General features: G+C 44.6%; 1 protein-coding gene across 2 annotated transcripts in view; it reads left to right on the plus strand.

Moving 5' to 3' along the window:
- The window catches only part of ANO4 (anoctamin 4), a 394,529-nt gene that overhangs the window by 295,014 nt on the left and 73,199 nt on the right, over positions 1-26,316 (plus strand). For both annotated transcript variants that reach the window (XM_077265595.1, XM_077265596.1), the window contains 3 exons: positions 9,439-9,494; positions 9,660-9,781; positions 12,706-12,840. In XM_077265595.1, coding sequence (XP_077121710.1) covers positions 9,439-9,494; positions 9,660-9,781; positions 12,706-12,840 — 313 coding nt within the window. The remainder of the gene's footprint in view (positions 1-9,438; positions 9,495-9,659; positions 9,782-12,705; positions 12,841-26,316) is intronic.

Raw genomic sequence — 26,316 nt, forward strand, 5'->3', positions numbered from 1 at the left:
TTTAACTCGTGTTCAGGGGGGCAAAGTCGTTCCAGAGTTCCCATCTCTCAAGATAGATTGCAAAGTAATTGTTGGCGTTTGCGTGCGCTTTTTCATAGGAGCTGTGGAGAGACATTTTATCCATAATATCTTGAATAACCGGGACTTTCTCTTCTTTCCATAAGGCCGCAATTGCATTTTTAGAGATTAGGAATAGATGAATCACAAGGGCTCTATGTCGTGGATGAATTTCCTCTAATGCCAGAGATAAAAGCGCCATTTGAGGTGTAAGGGTTATTGTTTGTTTAGTAAGAGAATTGATTAATGTAGAAAATTCTTACCACAGAGGAGCAATCTTAGGTCACCCCCAAAAGGTATGTACCAGATCTCCTTCAAGGCCACATCCTCTCCAACACTCATGTGAAGCATTTGGGAACATCCTAGCTAGCTTTGCAGGGGAGTAATACCAACGGGATATTATTTTGTAAAATGATTCACATAGGGAAGCACAAAGGTTGGACGAGTAAGTGTTTTTTAAGGCTGATTGCTATTGCTCACAGGTGACCGATATATTGAGGTCTTTCTCCCAATTCAGCATAGCTGTTGTTTTTTCAAAGACTAGGTCTAGATTAAAGGCTTTGTATATGGTTTTTGATCTCCAGTAAATTTTGTTATTTGGGTTGTATAATAATTGACTTGTAATTTCTGTTACTAGAGATTTTTCCCTCAAAAGGTGCAGAATATGTGGTTGTATTCGAATTAAATAATCGAAGTCCTGGCTATGAAAGTCATGTTGTTCATCATTTTTAGCTTTAACCCTTTTAGAGATAGTTCCATCTTCAACTTGCTTATCTGTTCACATTAACATTATATTTGACCTGGGGTGCCCAAACTTTCACATGCCACTGTATATGCTACACAAGCACACACACTCCATGTTACACATAAATTGCATGTTACATATACATACTATCTGCTTCACACACGCTCCATGTTACACACATGCACGGCATGATACACATACAGACACCTACACATTGCATTGTATTACACACACTTTATTGTTTTATGTTACACACTCACATACACTGTATGTCAACAAACAGACTCAATGCTAGAATGCTAAAAACACACACAAAATGCATGCTACACATATGCACGCAAGAAAACAAACAAACATATGCACACTCTGCATGTTATACAGTACATACTCTCACAAACACACACACTGCATATTATACACACACAGAGGTATTGTAGAGGACATAAGAGACTCTCTCCTCATCTGCAGTTTTTCCAGGCTCTCTTTTCCTCTTCACCTCCACCATACTCCCGCAAGGTGAAGGACCTTTGGTAACATGACCATGCTGTAATTAAATGTCCTTCTACAATTCTAGCCTTGGAAACTACGCTGACAATCCAGGACTGGCATTATTTGTGCAGCTTCTGCTCTGTAAAGAAGTCAGCCACAGACTGACTATTCCACCAAACCGGCTGTGCAGGGTTTCGTTAGGATCCTTTTTGGTGATGTTGCCCTGGTCAGTTGCCCAGTTTGTCCCCTCGATGTCATTGCTAGTGACGTAATGATCTAAGTCCAGTTCTGCAAAAGCACAATAGAAAACAGATTAATGTAATAGAAATTATCCAGGAATATAGACATAGGCATACACTAACAGTTTACCAGTTCATCCTCGAGACCAAAGTTTCAGTTGAGTAGAGTTTGCTTGGAAAGGTACGCAAAACTTTATATGCATATCTTACCTTTTGCACTCTTTGTCCCTGATCTGTGTTTCCTAAAATCAACATTAGAGGATCACAATTCGGAGACACAGACAATATATTGTAAACCCCAATACTTTATGATGCAGGAATCATATGAACCTAAAAGTAACTTTTAACCAAACAATTTGCTGGCACATAAGGCTTTGTGCACCTTTGAAACAGGAAAGCAATATTTTAATTACAGTGGGGGAAAAAAGTGTTTAGTCAGCCACCAATTGTGCAAGTTCTCCCACTTAAAAAGATGAGATAGGCTTGTAATTGACATCATAGTTTGACCACAACTATGAGAGTCAAAATGAGAAAACAAATTTAGAAAATCACCTTGTCTGATTTGGCAAGATTTAGTATTTAGTCATTATCACAAGTTCATCTCAATATTTTGTTATATATCCTTTGTTGGCAATGACAGAGGTCAAACATTTTCTGTAAGTCTTCACAAGGTTGGCACACACTGTTGGTGGTATGTTGGCCCATTCCTCCATGCAGATCTCCTCTAGAGCAGTGATGTTTTGGGCCTTTCACTGGGCAACACAGACTTTCAACTCCCTCCAAAGTTTTCTATGGGGTTGAGATCTGGAGACTGGCTAGGACACTCCAGGACCTTAATATGCTTCTTACGAAGCCACTCCTTCATTGCCCTGGCAGTGTGTTTGGGATCATTATCATGCTGAAAGACCCATCCACGTTTCATCTTCAATGCCCTTGCTGATGGAAGGTTTGCACTCAAAATCTCACCATACATGGCTCCATTCATTCTTTCATGTACACGGATCAGTTGTCCTGGTCCATTTGCAGAGAAACAGCCCCAAAGCATGATGTTGCCACCTCCATGCTTCAAGAAGGTATGATGTTCTTTGGATTTAACTCAGCATTCTGTCTCCTCCAAACACGACGAGTTTTGTTTCTACTAAGCAGTTCTACCTTGGTTTCATTAGACCATATGACATTCTCCCAATACTCTTCTGGATAATCCAAATGCTCTCTAGCAAACTTCAGATGGACCCGGACATGTACTGGCTTAAGCAGGGGGAAATGTCTGGCACTGCAGGATCTGAGTCCCTGGCGGTATAGTGTGTTACTGATGGTAGCCTTTGTTACGGTGGTCCCAGCTCTATGCTGGTCATCATTAGGTCCCCCCTTGTGGTTCTGGGATTTTTGCTCACCGTTCTTGTGATCATTTTGACACCACGGAGTGAGATATTGCGTGGAGCCCCAGATCGAGGGAGATTATCAGTGGCTTGTATGTCTTCCATTTTCTTATTATTGCTCCCACAGTTGATTTCATCACACCAAGCTGCTTGCCTATTGAAGATTCAGTCTTCCCAGCCTGGTGCAGGGCTACAATTTTGTTTCTGGTGTCCTTCGACAGCTCTTTGGTCTTCACCATAGTGGAGTTTGGGGTGTGTCTGTTTGAGGTTGTGGACAGGTGTCTTTTATACTGATAACAAGTTCAAACAGGTGCCATTACTACAGGTAATGAGTGGAGGACAGAGGAACCTCTTAAAGGAGAAGATACAGGTCTGTGAGAGCCAGAAATCTTGCATGTTTTTAGGTGACCAAATACTTATTTTCCACCATAATTTGCAAAATAAATCTTGCCAAATCAGACAAGGTGATTTTCTGGATTTGTTTTCTCATTTTCCCTCTCATAGTTGTGCCTACCTATGATGTCAATTACAGGCCTCTCTCATCTTTTTAAGTGGGAGAACTTGCACAATTGGTGGCTGACTAAATACTTTTTTCCCCACTGTATGTATTATAACTACGGTATGTTATTGGTTACACTGATTTAAAAAGTGTGTATTAAATTTCATGCTGAAATCTTTGTTCCTGCATAAATTTTAAGCCCCATTAATATAACTTTACAGCCTGCTCCTAGTTTTAAACGGTTTTCTTGTGGATGTTTCCCTCCCAGTCATACACACTGGATATAAGGATATAAGGTCTGTGTGTCCAGGATGCTGCTGAATTCACTAGCTCTTATGAACTAGCACCTTATCTCTTTGTAGTCCTTGTATAGCTCATTGGACCAGTTTTCCTAACAGATCTTACCTTTTATTCACTTGATACGGACCTGATTGGTAGTTGGTTACGTATAAATATAATTGAGAGTCAAATTCTTAACCAATTATTAGCTCTATTCTTAAATCCAATTATCCTGTGAGTGTAAAATGCAATAAAAATTGATTGAAAAACTGGATGAAGCAAAATATCACCTATGTTAACCCCTTTCTAAGGCCACATTCACAAATAAGGTATTTGGTCAGTATTTTACATCAATATTTGTAAGTCAAAACCAGGACTGGGTGATAATATAGAAGTGGTGATGTGTGTCTATTATACTTTTCCTCTGATTGTTCCACTCCTGGTTTTGACTTACAAATATTGAGGTAAAATACTGAGCAAATACTGAACGTGTGAACGTGGCCAATTGCATACTGGCTTTCAGTAAAATAGAATGCTAATCATCGTCTACTATTGAGATCTTTTAATTCCAACTACATTTGAATTTCTCTCCAAGCCAAACTCTAAAGGCAAAAAAGATGACTTCAATATTCAATAGTATCTCATGAATAAAATGTATTATGTGCACATTTTTGGTTACCATAGTATAATCCACAATATTCATCCATGTTAGATCCCCTAGTCATTTTCTTCTGTATGAATAAAAAAAATACTTTAATTTCCCCTGATTCAAGTTTGTATTGTCCATTTGTTCAATTTTATGTTTGACAAATTGTAGACGTTCCATACTTGTAAATTTTATTACGCAGCTCTATTTTATGATATTATTTTATAGCACGTGTAAGAAATATATAAATATGCATGACATAAATAATACAGAAGAGAAAATCTAATTTATATAAGTGTAACTGTGTGGGAACTGAATCTTTCCTGCAAAGAAATTACAGTTAAAGTGGTAATTGCAAGGATTATAGAAAGCAGAATTTGAGTGCATTAATATGCAGAGTCGAAAATTACATTACTGTCTCCCTGGTCCCGAGAGAGGAATACTCCTTGACAGTAAAGTAGACGTCAGCTTTCCTGAATAATTATCTTCACGTACTGAGGAAAGACTTTACTATTTGACTTGCATTTTCTTGTTCCTGTATCGCTGAACAGATATCTACCTCTTTGATTACCGTGTAAATATAGTTCTGATATTTACATACAATTAAGTGAATGTGTTTCACAGTCCAGTCAGAATATCCATGTCCATCACTGAAGGCGTCTACACTGGGCCATGAACATCAGAATTAGATCATTAACCAATAGAAAAAAGTGTCATGGTCTGATGAATCGTATTTTCTTTTACATCTTATAGCTGGCTGGATGTTAATACTTTGAATATAGTTACTGCATATTTCAGACTATAAGACGCACTTTTTTCCCCAAAAGTTTTTGGGGAAAATGGGGGTGCATCTTATAGTCGCAATATACTTACAAATGGTGTGGCGGTGGCAGTGGTTGCGGTCCGGATGCAGCCTTCCTTCCCAGGTTGGTGCAGCTGTGGTGGTGTGTCGAGGCTCTGTGGTGGGTAGTGGCGGGCTGTGCTTTGGGGCAGTGGCAGCGGCTCTCTGTGCTCCTTGGGGGGCTCCGCTGGCATTTCGTCAAAGCCCGGAGGCCCCCGCTCATCCGTTAATGCCATGTTGAGGTGGCATCCAGGAAAATGGCCTCCAGGAAGATGGCTGCCGGGCCAGTGCATGCTCAGATTTAAATCTCGGCAACGAGATCTCGACCCGAGACCTCATTTCCCGAGATCTCGGGGCGAGATCTCGTTGCCGAGATCTGAATCTGAGCATGCACCGCCCCCGGCCTGGAGGCCATCTTCCCGGTGGCCATGTTCCTGGAGGCCATGTTCCCAGAGGCCACTTCAACACATTAACAGATGAACTTTGACGAAATGCCGGCAGAGCCCCCCATGCAGCACAGAGAGCTGCTGCCACTGCCCCGGAGCACAGAGCCCCTGACCACAGAGCCCCTGCCCCGGAGCACAGAGCCCTTGACCACAGAGCCCCTGCCCCGAAGCACAGAGCCCCTGACCACAAAGCCCCTGACCCAGAGCACAGAGCCCCTGACCACAGAGCCCCTGCTCTGGAGCACAGAGCCCCTTCCCCAGAGCACAGAGCCCCTGCCCCAGCACAGAGCACCGCACCAGCCTGGGATGGGATTTCCATAAGGACAACACACCAGCCTGGACCACCGAACGGCCCCTGTGACCACTCCTCCACCTGTGCCAGTTGGAGAGCCCCCAGATGCAGGGCCACGGGGTACTCGGTACCGGGCCTCGCCGTCTCGGTCCTGGGGTTGTCACGGTGGCTAGACCCGGTCCGTGACCCTGCTAAGGGGCGTCCAATGAAAGGTGTGATGAGGGTGCGTGCTGCAGGTCGCGATGAATAATGAAGACACAGGGTTGCAGTCTCTTTACCTCATTACTGAAGGCTTCGGGATCCGCAATCCAGAGTACTGCTAACAGGGCTGGCTGAGACCGGCCGGTCCGAAGGCACATCCAGAGTTTCCTTTGCAGGTGGAAATCAGTGCCTACCTTCTAGCACCTGTGTGTTGTAGTACCTCCCTGCTGAGCACCACAGGATAGTCCTAACAACTGTTGTGTCTGTTTCTGATGTTCTTTCTCACAACTCGTATCTGTTCTGATGTTCTTTCTCCGTCCCCCAGATGATATGGCTAGGACGCACCCATATGACGGGTAGGCCTGGAGTTCTTCCGGGACCCTAGCGTCGCCCCTCTCCCACAATTGCCCCCTATGTCTGCTTAGGTGATTTAGGTGAGACAGCCAACCTATAATCAACTGTCTTGCCGCTGTTTGAAGTAATGCTTGGAGCCCAATACTTCCTCGGCGTTCCGGCCACCGGCTACGCGCCTCAGTAGGATGTTGCCACGATCTTAAGGCACGACTCCTACTGGCTTTATCTCCTTTTTGCTGCGATCTCGTTTCTCACGTCTCCACAATAAACCTCGATTCGTTTCCTTTCTTAGGATGCCACCGCAACGGGTGCAGGCGCGGCTCCATAACGTTCTGTTCTTTTCGCTAGGCCACTGTCAGGATCCCACCCCTGACAGAGACCCCCCTGAATCTTCCCCTGCAACACCCTCTGCCACAGGATGTTGCCTGGATCCAACCCAGTCAGCTTCTGGCTAACTTCCTATCCAGCCCCCAGTTTTACCAGATTGTGAGGAGTGGCCTAATACATAGAACCCTTTGCTCCCCCTGGTGGCCAGAGTGTGAAGTGTAATGTGTGACTGTGATACCTGGTCAGGTGAACTCCTTTAGTGCCATCGGACATACGATCACTCCCCTTAGTGGCGGAGCATCAGTACTGCAATGACCAGGACTCTGGGGCGCTGAACCGATTCCTTCACTTGTAAGCTGAATTCAGACTGTAAGATGGACCCCCATTTGACACATTTTGTTTTTCCCTATTTTTCCTTCTGGGGTGCATCTTATGGTCCGAAAAATATGGTATATGTTATCTGTGGATAGTTGATAAAAAATTTTCATCTGACAGCCCCTTTAAAGAGAACTTTATACAAGTCTAAGCATGCTAAACTGGCCACATGATAGAATAGTGGCTACAGAGCTGAGTAAAATGTAATTTTTATTTTCTATCCTGTCTGTTGCAAAAATATTGGCTTGTAAAGTTCAAGTTGTAATTTATGTTATAGTTCAATTGGTGTTACCAGATATTTGTCCTGGGCGTGTCTACTGCTTCCTCTGCAACAGGATGACCGATCATAAGCAGGCAGAATTATTCAGGCGAGAGAAGAACACCTCCTCCTCTCTTCAATGATCACTGCAGCTACTGTGCAGAGAAACAGCAGACCTGAGTTGTATATCATGACAAACACTTCTAGTTCTCCTCTCATTGTAAGCTCTCAACCTCCTCCATACTTACAACACTGTGAGATGAAGTCTGAAAGTGTTTGTAGTGATATAAAACTCATTTCTGCTGTATATCTACACAGTAGCTGTGTAATAAGAAGCAGTGAAATCTCTGAAGAGCCTTGCAGGATGTGCCAGTAATGAGGACAGACTGCCATCAGCTGGCCAAGTGAAATCAAGCAGAACCAAATTTTGCTGGAAGATTTGCAGGGGGAGTGACATTGTGTGCTGGACATGATCAGGTGACCCACAGGATTTACTTCCTTGATATAAAAGCCCTGCGCGCCAAACCGTGGGCAGATTTTGGCACCAGGGAAGAAAGTGGAGCAGATGTAAGCCAAGAAGATCAACAAGGAGACTGCGACAGGAGAGGCATGCCTATGATTGCGGAGGAACAACATGAGTCAGCAGAGCTGTCACTTCCAGCTATAACCTATGGTACTGGGGTCAGCTGGGAGTAGGACATCAGGTTCGGAGGGGGCCCATTGGCGTCAAAGAGAGACTTGTGGCCTAGCAGGAAAACCTGGGACCCCCCGCTATGGCCAGTGCTGCAGAAAACTTACCTGGGGACTCCCACAAATGGGCACACCACCTTTATGATAAGAACATTGCCATATAGTGAAAGACTTTCTTTGCTAGTCCAAACTTATTGTTATTCGTTCTAATGTTGATTTGCATAGTTACTAGCATTAATTGTTTACAGCTACTTTAAATAACTGTAAAGGTTCTGCTATATATAAATAGAACTATATCGATTCCTGACTATTCCCGCCTCATGTTCCCTGTGCATTGCATCCAGAAACCTGCATTACAGCTGCATAAATCAGTGAGGACAGAAGGGCATATTTTGTTCCCCTGCATGATGCTTCCTGCCTATGATTGGTCAATCTCACGCAGGAGAAGAAGTACACGCCCCCAGAAATAAATCTCTGGAAATGCCCATTTGAACTATAACATAAATTATAACTTAAACTTTACAAACTAATATCTCCACAAAGGAGAGGAGAAATTAAAAAACACAACATTTTAATCAGCTCTGCTGCCACTATTCCATGATGTGGCCAGTTAAAAATGCTCAAACTGGTGAAAGGGCCTCTATAAGAAGTGGCTACAACTAAAAGTGTATAACTTTTTGCTGGGTCTTTCACTTCTACCTAAGGGAGAGAGGTGACTTTTCCAGTTTTGTGATTTCATTTCAGCAAGTGTTTAATTTGTCCTTTTGCACCGCACTAATGATTATAATGGCCTTCTTCTTTCATGCATCTTGATTTTATAATGATAATTAAGGTGTTAAGATTGGTAAAATATTGTTGATGCAGCATGATTTGTGGTCAGGACATTCAATAAATATTTCTGTGTTTACTAAACAGATCTTGGCAACCAGGATTTAGGCTAAGAAATTATGAGCCATTCGATTTAGTCATTTAAAATCTATTGTGCTGAAATGAACTTTCAAATCACATAGCAAAAAACTAAATTATGGAAACTAAGCTCATAAACACACTTCATCGCGCCAACCAATGGCATCATATAGCCGACTGGCTCATCATGTCCAATGCAGTAATACGGCCTATAATAGACTCGGAATTGTGGAGAGCTGTAAAATGTCACACAATGTATAAAAGTCTATGGGGCCAAACTGTAGCTTCATATTGCTCCAATTTTATACTGAAGAATGCAAATTCCTTGTCATTTTACAAAAAAAGTAACAAAGTTTAGTTGTTCATTGACAATATTATATTTTCTGCTAAAAGGACATTTTCCTCTTTTCGCAGGACTGAACCGCTTACTATCTAACTGCACTTATGAAGCTGCATTCCCTTTACACGAGGTATGATTTTAGTGCATGTCCATATATGACTATGTACTGTAGCGCTTACCATAGAAAATGAGGATACAATATCTGAATTGACTAGCCTTCATTGTCTTATCCATTGCACACAGCACACAATATCAAATTGTGGCAACTTGTGTCTTTGTCTCATTTGTATTAAAGGGAGGTTACAGAAGCAAAAATTCAATAAAGACCCACGGAGCAGAAAATCACAGACATCTTCTTTTTGAATGCTGGGCTTCCTGGGGGGTATGGTACAAATACCAGCCTCTGGATCTCGTACGGTAAATCTAAGTGCCTAATTCTGTGGCAGCTGGTGTTTAGAACTGGTTTCCTTTACTGTTCGCTTTAATTGTGATATGACCTGACATGTGACAAGCTATTCTGTCACTTTGGTTTTAAGCTGCTATGTGTGGGGAATATACTCTATAAAGTGCTTAGTGACTACCTTCCAGATTGAAGAAATATTGAGACATATAAAAATAATCGAAGAGTAAAGTTATAAAATTTAGCTGGAGATTAAAGCGCAAACAACAGATACAAATATTAGCAGGTTATCTGTCATTGATTGGTAACTTTTATAGAAGAACTGGAAGCTTCTATCTGCTAGCCTGATTGACAAGCGACTGTCAAGGCTCGACTCCAGTGACCTCTGGCTGTGGGTCAATTTCCTTCTCTGTTGGACCACAGCCTGTGTTGTCTCTGTCCAACTGCTGATAATGCTCTTGTCTTTGCGTTTCTGTTTTGTGTTCTATGTGCTTCTATGCAGATGTTCTCACTTCCTTGGTTGATTTGTCCCATTACATCTTGAGAAGGGCTATTTATGCTCTCCTGGCACATGCAACTTTGCTGGCCATATTCCAAGTTAGATGGATATTTGGAGCCCCATCTCGCCAGTGAAGGATTATCTTGCTTAGGTTTTCTCTATTGCTCCTCCTGCGATTTGTTTGCGTGTTCCCCTTCTCAGCACTTTCCCCATTCTGTTACATTTAGGGTCTTGGAGTTTTCAGGTATACCAAAGGTCTTTTGGGGTTTCTTTCTTTTTCTTCCATCTTTCATGTTTGACTGGGTGAACATGTCTTTAGCCCTGTGTCTCAACCTCTGTCTATGTGCACTCCATTCTGTTTTTGTTGCTTTGGGTTACACTCTGTGTATAGTTGAGGGCATAGTTAAGGATACTCAGGGTCAGCGGACATTGAGTGGGGGCGCCATTGCGTAATTTTAGTGTGCCGACCTCCACGGTCAGGCATGAACAAATCACAGACAGGTTAGGGATTTGCTTATTATGTATATTAACCCGTGGTGTGCAGATTTAACATCTTCCCGGGTTTGTTAATCCCGTGTGTTAGGGCTCAGTCATAACAGTGTGCCTTGTCTTTGTTGCTGCTGAATCTCAGCCCTGCTTCGGCTCAGATCTCACACTGCAACTGTCAGTCAGGCTGGGTAGGCAGAGATTGAACACTTTTGGATTTATGAGCACTCTCTCTATGTAACTGGATTCATAAACTAAACATTTTACTATCAGGTGGGACAAGTTTAAAAAATATAATACAGCTCTTCAGATATGGATTTTCTAAGTAGATATATCATCCTCATCAAGTCTAAGAGATTAATTTAAATGTACCGTATGTCTTTTTCATTGAGATATCATTGATATCATTGAGATATCTGGGGACAGATCCTATTTTGCCATTAGATTTAAAGAGTTGATCATCTACTTAGTAAGTGTATTTGTATTGCCGTATTTTAGCTTAGTACAGCTGTGTTTCAATTACAATTAAAGGTATCTGTTCGGTAACTGTTGTTGCAAACAGAGCTTGTTTAGTCTGAACAGCGAAAACCTGAAAGATCTGACAGTCTGGCTGTCAATGTGGCCGTAGGAAGCCAACTAGGATTCCAGAACCTAGAAGTTCACACCTGATTTTTACTAGAGAGTAAGGCCCTTCAGATGCAGTTTTTTTATTTTTCTAACAACGGTTATTTAGAAAAGTCCTCAGTATGTGGCTTTGTATAATGAGTTCTGGCTTAAAAGCTTTTAAAAGTCACAAAAATGCAACTAGGAGTTTCTCAAAAATTTTGAAACTCTTGGCATTTTCACAACAGGTTTGCCAAGACCTACCAAAATGGGTGTTAGGGGCGCATCAAGTTCATGGTAAGCAGCAGCATTCACTGCTCTATAAATCTTACTCTAATCTCAGGAGTAAGATTTGTGTTGATGTGCATACGGAGGCATATGCCACTTCACACCTTGCCTCACTCACTAATAGATATCAAGAGCCCCACACTCCACCCCACCCTCCTCCCAACCGGTGTGAAAAATGCCAGTATTGATTAATCAGGGCCAATTAGTACTACTGGTGCTCAGTGCTGGATCTTGTTTGAGTAGTGATGAGCGGATGTTCTTGGATAAGGTGTTATCTGAGAATGCTTTTGTGCTAACTAGTGATGAGCGAATATACTCGTTACTAGAGATTTCCCGAGCACGCTCGGGTGTCCTCCGAGTATTTGTCAGTGCTCGGATTTAGTTTTCAGCACCGCAGCTGAATGATTTACATCTGTTAGCCAGCATAAGTACATGTGGGGATTGCCTGGTTGCTAGGGAATCCCCACATGTAATCAAGCTGGCTAAGAGATGTAAATCATTCAGCTGCGGTGAGGAAAACTAAATCTCCGAGCACTAAAAAATACTCGGAGGACACCCGAGCGTGCTCGGGAAATCTCGAGTAATGAGTATATTCGCTCATCACTAGTGCTAACCGATTATCTCGAAAAATATGTTCAAATGCCCGCAGCTGCATGTCTGATCGACAGCCACAACACATGCAGGTTTGTTAGGTAATCCCTGCATGTGTTGCGATTGTCGAACAGCCGCGAGACATACAGACGCGGGGACTCGAACATTATTCAAGCACGCCAAAGTCACTCGGTTAGCGCCCAAGCATGCTCGGATGACCCCTTATCCGAGTGTGTTGTCTCATCACTAATGCTGAGGTATAATTTATGTTGCATAATAGTAACCAGACCAGGGGACAGACCTACAGTACTCGAGCATATACTTCCAGATACTTTTATTTTAGTGTTATTTTTAGATTACCTGGAGACAGATTTACAGTGAGTCTTGTGTTTCTCTTTTAGATTGTATTTCTTTTGGGAAATTCTAATTTATTATAACAATTTGTACATTTTTCCTATGTTGGTTTTCTTACAGGAGGTATTTTGGAGAAAAGATTGGTTTATATTTTGCATGGCTGGGTTGGTATACTGGAATGTTATTCCCAGCTGCAATCATCGGACTATTTGTATTCTTATATGGAATGTTTACATTGGATAGCTGTCAAGTCAGGTAACCCTTCTGAGATAATATGTGCAAGATTCACTTTTAAGTATATTACATCTAGCGCATAGATTCATTTTACATTGAGTCTACTGTGGTGATATCTTTATATGGGTAATGTGACTTACTTATTTTGGCACTATAGCTTCTATGGTAGAGCTCTGCCTCATCTTAGGGGGCACTATGCCTATCGCTTTTATTGGAGCACTCTCTCTTTAATGTAAGTGATACAACTGCCTCTTCTCACCTTCAGCCTCACGCACACATGAGACCTGTTTGCACAACTCTGCTCACGGCCCACAAACTCTTCAAAAACAGTCAGTTTTGCCAAAAGAACAAATCCCACAAAAGGAGCTTTATAAACCTATACTTAGGAAAATAGATCTATATTTTTCAATGCATGTCTGCAGGCCTATTTACCTTTCATATGAACTCACAAATGTATTCCATCGCTTAATTGTAATTACAGTGTTTTCAGAATGGTAGTAGTTTAATAACTTATGTTAAAACTTAAAATGTTTGTTCTGTTATGGAGATATTAGCTATCAAAATATTTGGCAGCTAATATGTAAATTGTTGCTAAGTACATGCTGGTATTATCAGAGCATTTTCATTGGGGACATGTGCTTTTACCACCTGTATGACGTTGTCCAATCATAAGCACACAGGTGAAAAAGAACACTTAGAGCAGATTTCTCAGTGTGTGCCATGTAATGACAGACATCCCTGATCTCCTGGTTTAATCTTTTGCTTGACAAGAAAGTGTTTGCATGACAAGAAAGTTCTAGAAGTAGAGTTCAGATGACTTAAGGTACCTTCACACGAAACGACTTTACAACGAGAACGACAACGATCTGTGACGTTGCAGCGTCCTGGCTAGCGATATCGTTTAGTTTGACACGCAGCAGCGATCAGGATCCTGCTGTGATATCGCTGGTCGTTGAATAAAGTTCAGAACTTTATTTGGTCGTCAGACCGGCGTGTATCGTCAGGTTTGGCACCAAAAGCAACGATACCAGCGATGTTTTACGCTGGTAACCAGGGTAAATATCGGGTTACTAAGTGCAGGGCCGTGCTTAGTAACCCGATGTTTACCCTGGTTACCAGCGTAAAAGTAAAAAAAACAAACAGTACATACTCACCTGCGCGTCCCCTGCCGTCCGCTTCCTGCTCTGACTGAGCGCCGGCCGTAAAGTGAAAGTAAAAGCACAGCGGTGACGTCACCGCTCTGCTGTTAGGGCCGGCGCTCACACAGTACAGGAAGCGGACGCCGGGGGACGCGCATGTGAGCATGTACAGTTTGTTATTTTTACTTTTACGCTGGTAACCAGGGTAAACATCGGGTTACTAAGCGCGGCCCTGCGCTTAGCAACCCGATGTTTACCCTGGTTACCCGGGGACCTCGGCATCGTTGGTCGCTAGAGAGCGGTCTGTGTGACAGCTCTCCAGCGACCAAACAGCGACGCTGCAGCGATCGGCATCGTTGTCGCTATCGCTGCAGCGTCGCTTCGTGTGAAGGTACCTTAACACCTTTCACATAAGGTTATGTCAGTTATTGTGGAAGGAAGCAGAAGCATATCTAGGAGGGAACAGGCATGGCATCTGCCCTGGGTGCACCTGGCAGGGGGAGGCACTGTCGGGCCACCTGACACGGTGGTCCAAGGTGCCTTCCCGGTGGCTATATTTTGCAGCGCCCGCAGTTCCCAGAAGGTGCAGCGCACTGGCTACCAGTGTTCAATATTACTTGCATCTTTCAGATTAGAGTACAATGCGAGATTTGACCGCCGGGTCACTCGTCGGTTCAGCAGAGGTGTGAACGGTGGTAAATGCTCCAGTGGAGCTGAAGACACTAATGATTTGCTGCAGCGGGTGGTGAGTGCAGAAGAAATAGGATTTGAGGCCACAGTATGGGGGGTGGGGCAGAAGAGATGGGATTTACGGCCACAGTATGGGGAGTGTGAGGGCAGAATAAATAGGATTTGAGGCCCAGCACTAGGGTGGGGGGGAAGAGGAGGATTTGAGGCCCAGTGATGGGGGTTGGGGCAGAAGAAATAGGATTTGAGGCCACAGTAGGGGGGGGTGGGGACAGAACAAATAGGATTTGAGGCCACAGTATGGGGGTTGGGGGCAGAAGAAATAGGATTTGAAGCCACAGCATGGGAGGTGGGGTTAGAAGAAATTGAATTGTAGGCTGCAGTATGGGAGGTGGGGTGTGTTATGACCCCAATGGCGAGGGTCTCAGAGGAACGTGGAAGTCTGCAGAATACAAAAATCCAGCTCATAGGGCAGTGGTAACTGGGTTGACCATATATCTACTCCTAACGCCAACACTAGAAGTAGCCGGGGATCATTCCTACGTTGATTCTAGATGACACGCGCCAGCCGGAGAATCTAGCTACCCCTAGTAGAGGAAAACAAAGACCTTTCTTGCCTCCAGAGAAGGGGACCCCAAAGCTGGATAGAAGCCCCCCACAAATAATGACGGTGAGGTAAGAGGAAATGACAAACACAGAAATGAACCAGGTTTAGCACAGAGAGGCCCGCTTACTGATAGCAGAATAAAGAAAGGTAACTTATATGGTCAACAAAAACCCTATCAAAATCCACACTGGAAATTCAAGAACCCCCGAACCGTCTAACGGTCCGGGGGGAGAACACCAGCCCCCTAGAGCTTCCAGCAAAGGTCAGGATATAGATTTGGAACAAGCTGGACAAAAATACAAAACCAAAACAAATAGCAAAAAGCAAAAGGCAGACTTAGCTGATATAACTGGAACCAGGATCAGTAGACAAGAGCACAGCAGACTAGCTCTGATAACTACGTTGCCAGGCATTGAACTGAAGGTCCAGGGAGCTTATATAGCAACACCCCTAACTAACGACCCAGGTGCGGATAAAAGGAATGACAGAAAAACCAGAGTCAAAAAACTAGTAACCACTAGAGGGAGCAAAAAGCAAATTCACAACAGTACCCCCCCCTTAGTGAGGGGTCACCGAACCCTCACCACGACCACCAGGGCGATCAGGATGAGCGGCATGAAAGGCACGAACTAAATCGGCCGCATGAACATCAGAGGCGACCACCCAGGAATTATCCTCCTGACCATAGCCCTTCCACTTGACCAGGTACTGAAGCCTCCGCCTGGAGAGGCGAGAATCCAAGATCTTCTCCACCACGTACTCCAACTCGCCCTCAACCAACACCGGAGCAGGAGGCTCAGCAGAAGGAACTACAGGCACAATGTACCGCCGCAACAAGGACCTATGAAATACATTGTGAATAGCAAACGACACAGGAAGATCCAGACGAAAAGATACAGGATTAAGGATTTCCAATATCTTGTAAGGCCCAATAAAACGAGGTTTAAATTTGGGAGAGGAGACCTTCATAGGAACAAAGCGGGAAGAAAGCCACACCAAATCCCCAACGCGTAGTCGGGGACCCACACCGCGGCGGCGGTTGGCAAAGCGCTGAGTGTCATGATCTCTGCAGGCAGAGATCATAGCAAGCCTATAGAGGGACAAGCTCTCGGAAGATGGAACTATACTGACCATGAACTAAGCCTGCCGCGCAACTAGAAATAGCCAGGTAGCATTTCCTATTTATCGCTAGATGCCCAGCTCTGGCCTAAGACCTAAATAGCTAGCAGAGGGAAATATAAGACCTGGCTCACCTCTAGAGAAATATTCCAAAGAAGACAGTAGCCCCCCACATATAATGACGGTGAGTTCAGATGAAACAACAAACGCAGCAGGAAAATAGTCTTAGCAAATTTGAGGTCCGCTTACTAGATAGCAGAAGACAGATAGTATACTTTCATGGTCAGCAGAAAAATACTAACAAAACACCATCCAGAGATTACCTTAAACTCTGGCATTAACTCATAACGCCAGAGTAGCAATCCCTGATCGACGAGAGCTTTCCAGACACAGTAACAAAACTTCAGCTGCGAACTGGAACAAATAGGCAAAACAAAACATGGACAAAAGTCCAACTTATCAGTAGTTGTCTAGAAGCAGGAACAAGCACTGAGAGGCATCAGATAACATTGTTGACCGGCAAGAAACCACCAGAGAAATGAGCTTAAATAGCGACACCCACTACTGATGGAATCAGGTGAAACAGGAAAGAGGATGACAAGTCCAATTCCACAAGCGGCCACCGGGGGAGCCCAGAATCCAAATTCACAACAGTACCCCCCCCTCAAGGAGGGGGCACCGAACCCTCACCAGATCCACCAGGGCGACCAGGATGAGCCCTATGGAAGGCACGAACAAGATCAGAAGCGTGAACATCAGATGCATTGACCCAAGAATTATCCTCCTGGCCGTAACCCTTCCAGTTGACCAGATACTGGAGTTTCCGTCTGGAAACACGAGAGTCCAAAATTTTCTCCACAACGTACTCCAACTCACCCTCAACCAACACCGGAGCAGGAGGCTCAACAGAAGGTACAACAGGTACCTCATACCTGCGCAATAACGACCGATGAAAAACGTTATGAATGGAAAAGGACGCAGGGAGGTCCAAACGGAAAGAAACAGGATTAAGAATCTCCAATATTCTATAAGGGCCGATGAACCGAGGTTTAAACTTAGGAGAAGAGACCCTCATAGGGACAAAACGAGAAGACAACCACACTAAATCTCCAACACAAAGCCGAGAACCAACACGACGATGACGGTTGGCAAAACGCTGAGTCTTCTCCTGGGACAACTTCAAATTGTCCATAACCTGCCCCCAGATGTGATGCAATCTCTCCACCACCGCATCCACTCCAGGACAATCCGAGGATTCCACCTGACCGGAGGAAAATCGAGGGTGAAACCCCGAATTACAGAAAAACGGGGACACCAAGGTGGAAGAACTGGCCCGATTATTGAGGGCGAACTCTGCCAATGGCAAAAAAGCAACCCAATCATCCTGGTCAGCAGAGACAAAACACCTCAGATATGTCTCAAGGGTCTGATTAGTCCGCTCGGTCTGGCCATTAGTCTGAGGGTGAAAAGCAGATGAAAAAGACAAATCTATGCCCATCCTAGCACAGAATGCCCGCCAAAATCTAGACACAAATTGGGTACCTCTGTCAGAAACAATATTCTCAGGAATACCGTGCAATCGGACAACATTCTGAAAAAACAGAGGAACCAACTCAGAAGAAGAAGGCAACTTGGGCAGAGGAACCAAATGGACCATTTTAGAGAAACGGTCACAGACCACCCAGATGACAGACATCTTCTGGGAAACAGGCAGATCTGAAATAAAATCCATCGAGATGTGTGTCCAAGGCCTCTTAGGAATAGGCAAGGGCAACAGCAGTCCGCTAGCCCGAGAACTACAAGACTTAGCCCGAGCACAAACGTCACATGACTGCACAAAGACTCGCACATCTCGTGACAGAGAAGGCCACCAGAAGGATCTTGCCACCAAATCCCTGGTACCAAAAATTCCGGGATGACCTGCCAATGCAGAAGAATGTACCTCAGAGATGACTCTGCTGGTCCAATCATCCGGAACAAACAGTCTATCAGGCGGACAACGATCCGGTCTATCCGCCTGAAACTCTTGCAAGGACCGCCGCAGATCAGGAGAAACGGCCGACAAAATTACTCCCTCCCTAAGGATACCTGTGGGTTCAGAATTACCAGGAGAGTCCGGGTCAAAACTCCTAGAAAGGGCATCTGCCTTAACATTCTTAGAACCCGGTAGGTATGACACCACAAAATTAAAGCGAGAAAAAAATAAAGACCAGCGCGCCTGTCTAGGATTCAGGCGTCTGGCAGTCTCAAGATAAATCAAATTTTTGTGGTCAGTCAATACCACCACCTGATGCCTAACCCCCTCGAGCCAATGGCGCCACTCCTCAAACGCCCACTTCATGGCCAAAAGCTCCCGATTCCCAACATCATAATTCCGCTCTGCGGGCGAAAATTTGCGAGAAAAGAAGGCACAAGGCCTAATGACGGAGCAGTCGGAACCTTTCTGCGACAACACTGCCCCAGCTCCGATCTCCGAAGCGTCAACCTCAACCTGAAAAGGCAGATTCACATCAGGCTGACGCAACACAGGGGCAGAGGCAAAACGGCGCTTAAGCTCCTGAAAGGCCTCTACAGCATGAGGGGACCAATTAGCAACATCAGCGCCTTGTCTGGTCAAATCAGTCAGTGGTTTAACGACATCCGAAAAACCAGCAATAAATCGGCGGTAAAAGTTGGCAAAGCCCAAAAATCTCTGAAGACCCTTAAGAGAGGAGGGCTGAGTCCAGTCACAAATAGCTTGCACCTTGACGGGATCCATCTCAATGGAAGAGGGAGAAAAAATATACCCCAAAAAGGAAATTTTCTGGACCCCAAAAACGCACTTAGACCCCTTCACACATAAAGAATTAGACCGCAGAACCTGAAAAACTCTCCTGACCTGCTGGACATGAGAGTCCCAGTCATCAGAAAAAATCAGAATATCATCCAGATATATTATCATAAATTTATCCAGAAAATCGCGGAAAATATCATGCATAAAAGACTGGAAAACTGAAGGGGCATTAGAAAGACCAAAAGGCATGACCAAATACTCAAAGTGGCCCTCGGGCGTATTAAATGCGGTCTTCCACTCATCCCCCTGCCTGATCCGCACCAAATTATACGCCCCACGAAGATCAATTTTAGAGAACCACTTAGCACCCTCTATACGAGCAAACAAATCAGTAAGCAATGGCAATGGGTATTGATACTTAACAGTGATCTTATTCAGAAGCCGATAATCAATACATGGTCTCAAAGAGCCGTCTTTTTTTGAGACAAAGAAAAACCCAGCTCCCAAGGGAGAAGAAGATGGACGAATATGTCCCTTTTCCAAAGACTCCTTTATATATTCCCGCATAGCAGCATGTTCCGGCACAGACAAATTAAACAAACGACCCTTTGGATATTTACAACCCGGTATCAAATCTATGGCACAATCGCACTCACGGTGCGGAGGTAACGACCCAAGCTTGGGTTCGTCAAAGACGTCTTGATAATCAGAGAGGAACTCAGGGACTTCAGAGGGAATGGACGACGAAATAGAAACCAAAGGTACGTCCCCATGAATACCCTTACATCCCCAGCTCAACACAGACATAGCTCTCCAGTCCAAGACTGGGTTGTGAGACTGCAACCATGGCAATCCCAGTACCAAATCGTCATGTAAATTATACAGCACCAGGAAACGAATAATCTCCTGGTGATCCGGATTGATACGCATGGTTACTTGTGTCCAGTATTGTGGTTTATTATTAGCCAATGGGGTGGAGTCAATCCCCTTCAGAGGAATAAGAGTCTCCAAAGGCTCTAAATCAAAACCACAACGATTGGCAAAGGACCAATCCATAAGACTCAGAGCGGCGCCAGAGTCAACATAGGCGTCCGTGGCAATGGATGACAAAGAGCAAATCAGGGTTACAGACAAAATAAACTTAGACTGAATGGTGCCAATGGAAACAGACTTATCAAGCTTCTTTGTACGCCTAGAGCATGCCGATATAACATGAGTAGAATCCCCACAATAGAAACACAATCCATTCTTCCGTCTAAAATTCTGTCGCTCGCTCCTGGACAGAATTCTATCACACTGCATACTTTCTGGCGTCTTTTCCATAGACACCGCCAGATGGTGTATCGGTTTGCGCTCCCGCAGACGCCTATCAATCTGAATAGCCATTGTCATGGACTCATTCAGACCTGCAGGCAAAGGGAACCCCACCATAACATCCTTAACGGCATCAGAGAGACCTTCTCTGAAAGTTGCCGCCAAGGCGCACTCATTCCACTGAGTAAGCACAGACCATTTACGGAATTTTTGGCAGAAAACTTCAGCTTCGTCTTGCCCCTGAGATAGTGCCATCAAAGTTTTTTCTGCCTGAAGTTCCAAATGAGGTTCCTCATAAAGCAAGCCCAAGGCCAGAAAAAACGCATCCACATCGCGTAACGCAGGATCCCCTGCTGGCAATGAGAAGGCCCAATCTTGAGGGTCACCCCTGAGCAAGGAAATCACAATCCTAACCTGCTGAGCAGGGTCTCCAGCTGAACGAGACTTCAGGGACAAATAAAGCTTACAATTATTTCGAAAATTCTGGAAGCTAGCTCTATTCCCTGTGAAGAACTCCGGCAAAGGAATTCTCGGCTCAGATACCGGAGCATGTACCACAAAATCTTGTAAATTTTGTACTTTCGTGATGAGATTATTCAAACCCGCAGTTACACTCTGGAGATCCATTATTGTCAGGTGCACACAGAGCATACAGAGATTAGGAGGAGAGAGAGAAAAAAGACTGCAGCAAGGCAGACTGGAGGAAAAAAAAAAAAAAAAAATTCCAGCAGACTTCTTATAACTCTCCTTTCTCAACCTGGGTCTTTAACACTTTATGGGCCGGTCAAACTGTCATGATCTCTGCAGGCAGAGATCATAGCAAGCCTATAGAGGGACAAGCTCTCGGAAGATGGAACTATACTGACCATGAACTAAGCCTGCCGCGCAACTAGAAATAGCCAGGTAGCATTTCCTATTTATCGCTAGATGCCCAGCTCTGGCCTAAGACCTAAATAGCTAGCAGAGGGAAATATAAGACCTGGCTCACCTCTAGAGAAATATTCCAAAGAAGACAGTAGCCCCCCACATATAATGACGGTGAGTTCAGATGAAACAACAAACGCAGCAGGAAAATAGTCTTAGCAAATTTGAGGTCCGCTTACTAGATAGCAGAAGACAGATAGTATACTTTCATGGTCAGCAGAAAAATACTAACAAAACACCATCCAGAGATTACCTTAAACTCTGGCATTAACTCATAACGCCAGAGTAGCAATCCCTGATCGACGAGAGCTTTCCAGACACAGTAACAAAACTTCAGCTGCGAACTGGAACAAATAGGCAAAACAAAACATGGACAAAAGTCCAACTTATCAGTAGTTGTCTAGAAGCAGGAACAAGCACTGAGAGGCATCAGATAACATTGTTGACCGGCAAGAAACCACCAGAGAAATGAGCTTAAATAGCGACACCCACTACTGATGGAATCAGGTGAAACAGGAAAGAGGATGACAAGTCCAATTCCACAAGCGGCCACCGGGGGAGCCCAGAATCCAAATTCACAACAGCTGAGCCTTCTCCTGTGACAACTTCAAGTTGTCCACCACATGATTCCAGATCTGCTGCAACCTATCCACCACAGAATCCACCCCAGGACAGTCAGAAGGCTCCACATGACCCGAAGAAAAGCGAGGATGGAAACCAGAGTTGCAGAAAAAAGGCGAAACCAAGGTGGCGGAACTAGCCCGATTATTAAGGGCAAACTCAGCCAACGGCAAGAATGTCACCCAATCGTCCTGATCAGCAGAGACAAAACACCTCAAATAAGCCTCCAAAGTCTGATTGGTTCGCTCCGTCTGTCCATTAGTCTGAGGATGGAAAGCAGACGAAAACGACAAATCAATGCCCATCCTACTACAAAAGGATCGCCAGAACCTGGAAACGAACTGGGATCCTCTGTCTGACACAATATTCTCAGGGATGCCGTGCAAACGAACCACGTTCTGGAAAAACACAGGAACCAGATCGGAAGAGGAAGGCAGCTTAGGCAAAGGAACCAAATGGACCATCTTGGAGAAGCGATCACATATCACCCAGATAACGGACATGCCCTGAGATAGCGGAAGATCAGAAATGAAATCCATGGAGATATGTGTCCAAGGTCTCTTCGGGACAGGCAAGGGCAAGAGCAAACCGCTGGCACGAGAACAGCAAGGCTTAGCTCGAGCACAAGTCCCACAGGACTGCACAAATGACCGCACATCCCTTGACAAGGAAGGCCACCAAAAGGACCTGGCCACCAGATCTCTGGTGCCAAAAATTCCCGGGTGACCTGCCAACACCGAGGAATGAACCTCGGAAATGACTCTGCTGGTCCACTTATCCGGGACAAACAGTCTGTCAGGTGGACAAGACTCAGGCCTATCAGCCTGAAATCTCTGCAACACACGTCGCAGATCCGGAGAAATAGCTGACAAGATAACTCCATCTTTAAGAATACCAACAGGATCAGCGACTCCAGGAGCATCAGGCACAAAGCTCCTAGAAAGAGCATCGGCCTTCACATTCTTTGAACCTGGTAAATACGAGACAACAAAATCAAAGCGGGAGAAAAACAATGACCAGCGGGCCTGTCTCGGATTAAGGCGTTTAGCAGACTCGAGATACATCAGATTTTTGTGATCAGTCAAGACCACCACACGATGCTTAGCACCCTCGAGCCAATGACGCCACTCCTCAAATGCCCATTTCATGGCCAACAACTCCCGATTGCCCACATCATAATTTCGCTCGGCAGGCGAAAATTTCCTAGAGAAAAAGGCACAAGGCTTCATAACAGAGCAACCAGGGCCTCTCTGCGACAAAACGGCCCCTGCCCCAATCTCCGAAGCATCCACCTCAACCTGAAAGGGAAGTGAGACGTCAGGCTGGCACAAAACAGGCGCCGAAGTAAACCGGCGTTTCAACTCCTGGAAAGCCTCCACGGCAGCAGGAGCCCAGTTAGCTACATCGGAGCCCTTCTTGGTCATATCCGTCAAAGGTTTCACAATGCTAGAAAAATTAGCGATAAAACGACGGTAGAAGTTAGCGAAGCCCAAGAACTTCTGAAGACTCTTAACTGACGAGGGCTGAGTCCAATCAAGAATAGCTCGGACCTTGACTGGGTCCATCTCCACAGCAGAAGGGGAAAAAATGAACCCCAAAAAGGGAACCTTCTGTACACCAAAGAGACACTTTGAGCCCTTGACAAACAAAGAATTTTCACGCAAAATTTTAAAGACCAACCTGACCTGCTCCACATGCGAATCCCAATTATCAGAAAAAACCAAAATATCATCCAGATAAACAATCAAAAATTTATCCAGATACTTCCGGAAAATGTCATGCATAAAGGACTGAAAAACTGAAGGCGCATTGGAGAGCCCAAAAGGCATCACCAAGTACTCAAAATGACCTTCGGGCGTATTGAATGCGGTTTTCCATTCATCACCTTGCTTAATGCGCACAAGGTTGTACGCACCACGAAGGTCTATCTTGGTGAACCACTTGGCACCCTTAATCCGGGCAAACAAGTCAGACAACAGCGGTAAAGGATACTGAAATTTGACAGTGATCTTATTTAAAAGCCGATAATCAATACAAGGTCTCAAAGATCCGTCCTTTTTTGCCACAAAAAAGAATCCCGCACCAAGAGGGGAAGAAGACGGACGAATATGTCCTTTTTCCAGAGACTCCTTGATATATGAACGCATAGCGGTATGTTCAGGTACCGACAGATAAAACAGTCTTCCCTTAGGAAATTTACTGCCTGGGATCAAATCTATAGCACAGTCACAGTCCCTATGAGGAGGCAGTGCACTGGACTCAGACTCACTGAAGACATCCTGATAATCAGACAAATACTCCGGAACTTCCGAAGGCGTAGAAGAAGCAATAGACACAGGCAGGGAATCCTCATGAATACCACGACAGCCCCAACTTGAGACTGACATAGCCTTCCAGTCCAGGACTGGATTATGGGTCTGTAACCATGGCAGCCCTAAAACGACCAAATCATGCATTTTATGTAAAACCAGGAAACGTATCACCTCGCGGTGTTCAGGAGTCATGCACATGGTAACCTGAGTCCAATACTGCGGTTTATTTGCTGCCAATGGTGTAGCATCAATACCCCTAAGAGGAATAGGATTTTCTAATGGTTCAAGAGTAAATCCACAGCGCTTAGCAAATGAGAGATCCATGAGACTCAGGGCAGCACCTGAATCTACAAACGCCATGACAGGATAAGATGACAGTGAGCAAATCAAAGTTACAGACAGAATAAATTTAGGTTGCAAATTACCAACGGTGACAGGACTAACAACCTTAGCTATACGTTTAGAGCATGCTGAGATAACATGTGTAGAATCACCACAGTAGTAGCACAAGCCATTCCGGCGTCTATGAATTTTCCGCTCATTTCTAGTCAGGATTCTATCACATTGCATTAAATCAGGTGTCTGTTCAGACAACACCATGAGGGAATTTGCGGTTTTTCTATCACATTGCACCGAATTAGGTGTCTGTTCAGACAACACCATGAGGGAATTTGCGGTTTTGCGCTCCCGCAACCGCCGGTCAATTTGAATAGCCAGTGCCATAGTATCATTCAGACCTGTGGGAATGGGAAAACCCACCATAACATTCTTAATGGCTTCAGAAAGGCCATTTCTAAAATTAGCGGCCAGTGCACACTCGTTCCAATGTGTCAGCACGGACCATTTCCGAAATTTTTGGCAATACACTTCAGCCTCGTCCTGCCCCTGAGACATAGACAGCAAGGCCTTTTCTGCCTGAATCTCAAGATTGGGTTCCTCATAAAGTAAACCGAGCGCCAGAAAAAACGCATCAAGATCAGCCAATGCCGGATCTCCTGGCGCCAGCGAAAAAGCCCAATCCTGAGGGTCGCCCCGTAAGAACGAAATAACAATTTTTACTTGCTGAGCAGAATCTCCTGATGAACAGGGTCTCAGGGACAAAAACAATTTACAATTATTCACGAAATTCCTAAACTTAAACCTGTCTCCGGAAAACAGTTCAGGAATCGGTATTTTAGGTTCTGACCTAGGATTTCTGATAACATAGTCTTGTATGCCCTGCACACGAGTAGCCAGCTGGTCCACACTTGTAATCAAGGTCTGGACATTCATGTCTGCAGCAAGCATAGCCACTCTGAGGTAAAGGGGAAGGAGAAAAAAAAACTCAGAATCTTCTTTCTTATAATCCCTCTTCTGCAATGCATTAAACATTTAATACTGGCCTGGCAAACTGTTATGACCCCAATGGCGAGGGTCTCAGAGGAACGTGGAAGTCTGCAGAATACAAAAATCCAGCTCATAGGGCAGTGGTAACTGGGTTGACCATATATCTACTCCTAACGCCAACACTAGAAGTAGCCGGGGATCATTCCTACGTTGATTCTAGATGACACGCGCCAGCCGGAGAATCTAGCTACCCCTAGTAGAGGAAAACAAAGACCTTTCTTGCCTCCAGAGAAGGGGACCCCAAAGCTGGATAGAAGCCCCCCACAAATAATGACGGTGAGGTAAGAGGAAATGACAAACACAGAAATGAACCAGGTTTAGCACAGAGAGGCCCGCTTACTGATAGCAGAATAAAGAAAGGTAACTTATATGGTCAACAAAAACCCTATCAAAATCCACACTGGAAATTCAAGAACCCCCGAACCGTCTAACGGTCCGGGGGAGAACACCAGCCCCCTAGAGCTTCCAGCAAAGGTCAGGATATAGATTTGGAACAAGCTGGACAAAAATACAAAACCAAAACAAATAGCAAAAAGCAAAAGGCAGACTTAGCTGATATAACTGGAACCAGGATCAGTAGACAAGAGCACAGCAGACTAGCTCTGATAACTACGT

Source organism: Ranitomeya variabilis, chromosome 5 (assembly GCF_051348905.1).
Source record: "Ranitomeya variabilis isolate aRanVar5 chromosome 5, aRanVar5.hap1, whole genome shotgun sequence".
NCBI classification, from domain to species: Eukaryota; Metazoa; Chordata; class Amphibia; order Anura; family Dendrobatidae; genus Ranitomeya; species Ranitomeya variabilis.